Consider the following 6,953-nt stretch of genomic DNA (forward strand, 5'->3'; position numbering starts at 1 on the left):
TTCACCAAAGTTAATTCCAAGATTTTGGGTTTTTTACTTTTTCTCAAAATTATTCAGAGACTAAAGACTCTAGATGTGTTCCCTGCTATTGCATCTCTGCTTTTTCTCATTTTATAAAGCCTGGCCTCCATTAAGTTACTGGAAAGTAACATCTGAAAGCTTCCACCTGGCCTTTCCTTAGTGTAAACCTACTGCTGTAAATTAACGGTGGGAGGCATGGGGGACTTGTAGCTCACTCCTCTTGTCACAAATTGGGAATTGAAGAGGAATGATTTTTTTTTTTTTTAAGATCCCCAGAGAATGAAAATCAATTTCCTTTCACCCAGCTCCTTTGTAACTTGCCAGAAAGTTCTCCCTTTAGTCTCTTAGGCATTACCCGCAAACTTTCCCATCACCTGTGCTGCTTCTTTCTCTCATGGAGAACACCAATCTCCATAAATTTCCAAAGCTGCCCGCTTCAGTCTTCTATTCAAAAGCCTCCAACTTCCCATTTCACTCAGAATAAATAGCCAAAGGCCTACAAAGGCCACGTTCTGCACCATCTAGCCAGCCTGCCACATGATTAACTCTCCACTCTCATCTCCTATCTTACCTTCACTCTCTGCTCACACCTTTACACTAATTTTCTGCCTGGAATGCTCCCTCTTATCCTAGAAGGGCTTTCTCAAATGTTACTGTCCCTTAATCCTCCACACCCCCGCACCATGTAAAACTGCAAACTTTCAACTTTCTATCCCGTCTATTTAACTGATTTTATTAACATTATCGCCAGTGTAAGGTCTAGGAATACGGGGATTTTATCTGCTTTATTCACTGCTGAATCCCCAAGGTCTAGAACAGGAATGTTACCAGACAAAAGTTCAACAAGCACTTGAAAATGAAGGAAATATTTATTTACTTAACAAATATTTGCTAAGCACCTATTTTAGGCCAAGTCAAGTAAGATAGTGGCCCTGACTTTAATACATCAAATGCATTACTGCACACAAACAAAAGGGGACCGCAAATTACGGCCACCAGCACGTCACAGAACATGCCAAAAGTTCAAGAGGAAGAGGCCTCGGCTTCACCTTTCTGGGTACCAGTCCAGCTTGCCACTTCTCGCGCGATTCTCCAGGGACGGTCCCAGAGGGTTTCCTCCGGTCCCCAGAGAGAGGAGGGGCCCAGTTGCCCACCCCAATCCTGAGAGGTTGCTAGTCGAGCAGTGCAACTTCCGGCCTCTTCACAACGGGCACAAGACTTAATGAAACAAATTTAAAAGCCTCAGCTATTCGGCTTCCGCTCTCTGCTTTGCCGACCACTCCCCACAATGGCCAAAGACCGAAAGCCCGCTCTATACAGCTGGCCCTCACTACCCCACGCGCCCTACTTCCGCGGTCCCCACCTGCTCCCGGCGTCCCCTTAGGCTCCTCCCTGCTGCGCGTGCGCCAGAAAACATTCAAGGGTTCTGGCGAGACTAGCTGCGCTCCGAGACTGGGCACGCCCCCAGCGTAGAGCTGGCTCCTGATTGGCTACCTCTCGCTCACCCGAGAGCAGTGGGGAAGGCCTGCGGCTGGGCTTCTAAAGGCGCTGCAGGTGGAGTCCTGTGCTGCCTGCTTCCGGCTCCTCACCGCCTCCGCGAGCTCCCTGGAATCCTTGCAGCCCTGCCGGCATGTCTCAGGTATAACGCGTGCCCCGCCTGGCTGCAAAGCTGTCGCGGGGCGGGAGGCTTAAGAAGGAGCATTCCGCAGATATAACCTCTCAAGGTTTTTCCCTTCCGCGCTCTGCCCTTCTTCATGGACCCTTCCTTGCCCAGCCCTGACTCTTTGGACCAAGCCCTGAAAATGGAACTTAAAAGAGTTTTGGACTCCCAACAGCGCTACTCAACCCACAACTGCTGGAAAGTTGCCCAAGAGAAGGACTTCGCAGTAAAGTAGGAACTGAGATCTGAGGCGAGGGTCCTAAATAGATGGGATCTAATGGGTTACGTGGATTGAAGAGTAAGGGAACCGAGTGCCCCATGTGGAAGGACATGTCAGGAATAAGGAAGCTAGGAGGTTGAGAGGTTGAGAGCCTGGAGGTCAGGGCAATTAGGGGCCGAGTGTCTAGCGATAGGCAAGGGGCGGGTCGCGGCCTAAGAAAGGGTGACCTAGAGGCCTTGCTCTCCTTTAACTGCGGATGTTTTTCTGGGACCTAGCAGTGTGGGCGACCGCTGGCTTCTCTCCCCACTCTCCAGTCCGGGCACTGGGACAGAGGTCGGCGCTGGATGCCCTGCGCCCAGAGGGAGGGAGCCATCGGGCTCGGGCCTCAGACACCGCGCGCGCTCAAGCCCATTTCCTTTCTCAGCTGTTTCAAACACGGAGTCCTCAAGTCAGGGCTATCGTGAGATTCCCCCGGTCTGGCCCGGTGGTGGCCAGGCAACTAGTTGGCCACTCTGCTTTTTCTGTGAAGCATATGCCCACTGCAGACGTCCTTAGCCTGCCCACTTCATCTTTGTTTCCAGCACCTGATACCTGGTACAGTGAGAGAGCCCAGTACTTAGTTGTCCTTCAAATGAGTGAACTGATGTGCTTTCCCTCCTGGTTTTTGCTGAACCTCTAGCTGCCCTGTTGAGATAAGGAAAGACTGCTTTTCCTCAGCTGCGCTGCAGGAGGAATGCTGCCTTTCCAACTCCTTTATCCCCATTACCGAGCTCTATTCAGACCTGACCTCTCTCTTGATTTAGGCGGAGTTTGAGAAAGCTGCTGAGGAAGTTAAGAACCTTAAGACCAAACCAGCAGATGATGAGATGCTGTTCATCTACAGCCACTACAAACAAGCGACCGTGGGTGACATAAATACAGGTATGCTGAGATGAGGTTGTAGGGCCCCTACTCATCAAGTCAGGTTCAGCAGCTTTGGTTGGTGCCGAAACTCTTTAATCTGTGGGAACCTCACTCTCAAACCCACCCAAGGCCCTACTCTTCAGGCAGCCCCTGGGGTTTTAGCTGGGAAGGGTTTCCCACAGAACCTGGATGGGGTTCACAGATCCTGCAATGATCTTAGTTTCTGGGTAGTTCAGATAGCAGAATTCAAATCGTACTTTGGGAAGGACTTTACTGGTTATCACCAGGTATTCCCATCTACCTGGTGAAGCAAAAATCCCAGCTTGGAAGAAACTTGCTCCAAGTTCTCAGCTCAGTGGCAGTTTTGTTGAACCGTACCACGTCCACCCCAGACAGGCAGGATCAGAATCAGAGTGCCAGGCAGCCATGCCATACCTGGAAACAGAGAAGCAGCTGGCTTCCTGGGACACATCAGAAGCATTTTTGCTGACAGTGGTTCCAGATGACTACTTGTTCCCTATCAAAAAATCTTGGTACTGGTTTTTGAGGCCTTGGTTTGGACCACCATGGTCTGTAAAACTGTCTTTTCTGCCTTCATTCTGCCCCTAAGTCCCTAAAACTGCTGCTGCCTGTGTGATTTTCAACACAGCAGCACAGTGCAATCTATGCAAGGACATAGAGGTGGTGGCCATAGTAGCATAGAAGGAGGTCACTCCCACCCTGTTCAGGAGAGTGAGCAGAGCTCCTAATTCTTCTGCCCTTGGGGTGGAAGATAGAGCAGGTGGGCTGGCTGCTAAGGATCCTGAGCAGAGCCAAATCAAAGATCACAGTGGGGCCTTAGGTGAGAAAGGTCTTGTGAAGGTGAGTTTTACCCTGGGTTTATAAAACTCTGCATCTTCCCAAGGAGGCAGGAGAGATGAAGTGGCGGGGGGGCAGAGTGACTGAGACTCTTTGCTCACAAACATGATTTTCACAAGACTGGCCTCTTCCCTGCTGTCACATAAGTATAGGTTAAACTGGCTTGAGAATCTGTCTCTTCCTGATCAGCACACTCTAGGGCTGTGCTGTCTAAAACAGTATGCAGCTATCTAAATATAAACTGAAAATAGTTTAAATAAAATCAAAAGTTCAGTCCCCAGTCATAAAGCCACATGGCCCCTGAGTTGCACAGTGCAAATGAACAAGCTTTCCATCAGCATGAAAGGACTGTTGGAATGTGCTTCTCTGGGATTCCAGTGATGATTCTGTAGGTGCAGTTTTGCTCAGATATCCCTGGGAAGCATCTCTGCAAGCACCTGGGGGGAGACTTGATGTTTCCCAGACACAGTGGTCCAGGCTATGGGGACTGCAGTTACTCCCCTTGGCTTTCTTCTCAGCACAGCAGTGAACTAGGTCTGCAGGGAAGTGGTGTGTTTCCCAAGTGCAACTGATAGCAGGTCTCTACATATAAAACCATGGTATTACTTAAAGAAAGCTTGTCCTCAGGAAAACAACTCTCACAAATCAACAAGAAATACACTGACAATTTGGTGACAAAAAGAGGCAAGGATATGAACAAATAGTTCACAGAAAAGGTTACCTAGAAAACAATAACAATCATGCGGGAAAGAAATTGGGAAGAGTGAGAAGAAACTTTATAGTATTTCCCCTGTGGTGTTTGAATTTTAAGCCAGGTAAATGGATTTAGTACTTGTTTTAAAAAAAAAAAAAAAAATTTAAAAGAGTTCCCATTGTGGCATAGCAGAAATTAATCCAACTAGTATCCATGAGGATTCGAGTTTGATCCTTGGCTTCACTCAGGGGGGTGAAGGAGCCAGCGTGGCCGTGAGCTGTGGTGTGGGTCGAAGAAGCTGCTCAGATCCCTTGTTGCTGTGGCTGTGGTGTAGGCCAGCAGCTACAGTTCCAATTCAACCCCTAGCCTGGGAACCTCCATATGCCGTGGAGAAAAAGAAGAACAAAAAAAAAAAAGTACAATATTTTTAAAAGGAGAAATTATGGAGTTATTTAATTTATAAGACAAAGACTCTTGACTTATTGAGAAGTTTCCCTCCTCTTTCTTTTCTGTATATTTTAAGTTTGGGTTTCTGTACTTGTGGGTTTCTGAAGGCAGTACCTGACATACTAGACCTATTTAACTCCATAGCAGAGCCCAGAAGGAATAGAAGTAATGAAAGATGGTTTTCATGGCAAGAAAATTGATAAAGTTGTCCATTAAAACTTGCAGCAAGTCTAATATCTTTCCTTTCCTTGTTTAAGAACGGCCTGGAATTTTGGACCTCAAAGGCAAGGCCAAGTGGGATGCCTGGAATGGGCTGAAAGGTAATTAATCTTTTTCCCTCATTTGGGAAGCCCAGCAATAAAATACTCTCCATTAGGGGGTGGAGGGGGTGAAGAGAGAGGACACAGTGGATGAGGCATATGCTGGGGAACCTAGTGTGACCTGGGCCCAAATGAAAAAAACTGGGCCACCTCATTTTTTTTTCTCCTAATAGCATTTATGCCTTTTCCAAAATCACCATCTCTGAGTCATGGTATTATCTGGAGAGAGTAGAGGCTGGGAACTAGGCCACTGACAAGACTGGGAGGTGATAGAGTTGGCTTGGGCTTTATATGCATTCAGAATAAGGGGTGGTTTCCTGTCCACACCTTCCTCTTTCCCCATAGGTCCAGGCAGTGACCCCGTAGCCCAGGCAGCCCTCCCCAGTTCCCTTCTAGCCAGAAAGGCACAGGAAAAAAAGGAGTGAGCTAATGCATGGCAAGGCTGCTTAGCTGGGTGAATGGAGCTATTATATGCTAAGCAACAGCAGCCAAGGAGTAGCTCAGCTCCGACTTAATCACGTGCTGCCTGTAGCAGCAAGACCTAAAAGTTGGCACTAAAGTGCCTGCCAGCTTTTGTGTCCTAGCTAGCTCATTTCTGAATAAGCCCTCTGTCTTCCCGAAAATGAGAAACCCTCGAATTCAAAAGGGGCCAGAAAACAATAAATACACTCCTAAGATTTGCAAATGAATGGAACAGAAATGCCTGTCTGGCCATTCTCATCCAGCATTTCCATACCATTCTCAGGCCCCATGTACTTGCTGTTGCTCCAGAACACACTCTAATTCCCAGTATCTCTCCTTCACTGTAGAATTCAGGAAACTGGGCATCACTGTCTATGGAGGTGGGGGGTTGCCAGTGTCCTCTGTATTCCCCTCCAAGAGCCAGCTGCTTGTTCTCACAGTTCTTAGAGCTTTTCTCATAGCTTCTCTCTGGGTAGAAGAGGGTGTCTGGCTGTTTTTTCCTTAGTTTAACAGCTCTGAGAGATAAGAGCCCAACAGAGAAATACTTACTAGATTGAAGTTAATCATGGGACCAGTAGTCACTGCAGCTCCCCATGTTAGGCCTGACATGAAGTGGGGGACTCAGATGGCCAGCAGGCCAGTGATAGGCCTCAGGACAGCTGCACACACCTTATGGGCTCAGTGCTTTCTGGGACATTCCCTGTGGGCCAGGCTCCTCAAGGACTTTAAGTCAAATCCTGGCCAGGGCTGTGAGGTATAGGTAGTAGATCTGCCCCCTTCACAGGTGAGAAACTGAGCCTCAGAACATTAATCTGGGGCTTTAAACTCTGCTGCCTTTCTGCCATGCTGCCTCTCTGACAAATAATCTTCTTGATGCCTCATAGGGACTTCCAAGGAAGATGCCATGAAAGCGTATATCAACAAAGTAGAAGAACTAAAGAAAAAATATGGAATATAAGGGACTGGATTTGCCTGCCACCTTTGCAGTTCACCTGACATAATGCCTTGTTTTTCTAATACTGTGGATGAAGTTAATAAATAACTAGTTAAGCCAGTTGCTCAAGACAGCCCAGGATGTAACGCCAGCAGATTAGGGGCTGAAATGGCTACTAACCCTCGCCGAGTAGTTTTTATCATAGGTCAATTAAAAGTACATTTGTTACTTTAAGTCTTTGGTAACCTGGGTTCTTGAATTTTACTGTATTCCATTCTCGCTTCACTTTTTCTGAAGATTTCACCGGGAAGTGTTTGAGCTTGCATTTCTCACACTCCTCTGTACTCTGCTGGAGGGTGGGACAGTCCTGGCATGTACTCACCTCTCATGAGGGGGAAAGGATCATAAAAGTGGCCTTTCCCACCTCCTTCCCC

General features: G+C 47.7%; 2 protein-coding genes across 4 annotated transcripts in view; one reads left to right on the plus strand and one right to left on the minus strand.

Moving 5' to 3' along the window:
- The window catches only part of C15H2orf76 (chromosome 15 C2orf76 homolog), a 60,025-nt gene extending 58,610 nt beyond the window's left edge, over window positions 1-1,415 (minus strand). For 2 of the 3 annotated variants that reach the window (XM_005671633.4, XM_084999088.1), the window contains exon 1: window positions 1,385-1,415. The gene's annotated coding sequence lies outside the window, so the exon portion shown is untranslated. Of the gene's footprint in view, window positions 1-1,070 lie in introns of all 3 variants that reach the window. The other variant, XM_003133285.5, reaches the window with a different exon arrangement.
- Window positions 1,416-1,609: 194 nt separating this feature from the next.
- DBI (diazepam binding inhibitor, acyl-CoA binding protein) lies at window positions 1,610-6,751 on the plus strand. Its single transcript, NM_214119.1, is given in 4 exon segments — window positions 1,610-1,660; window positions 2,705-2,822; window positions 5,061-5,123; window positions 6,470-6,751. Coding segments are annotated over 4 exon segments (264 nt in total). The 5' UTR covers window positions 1,610-1,651; the 3' UTR covers window positions 6,544-6,751.
- The last annotated feature ends 202 nt before the right edge of the window (window positions 6,752-6,953 follow it).

This window comes from Sus scrofa, chromosome 15, assembly GCF_054392235.1.
Source record: "Sus scrofa isolate SSC_HxYL_T2T_F1_AM1 chromosome 15, Sscrofa_HxYL_maternal_Yorkshire_Landrace_v2.0, whole genome shotgun sequence".
NCBI lineage: Eukaryota > Metazoa > Chordata > Mammalia > Artiodactyla > Suidae > Sus > Sus scrofa.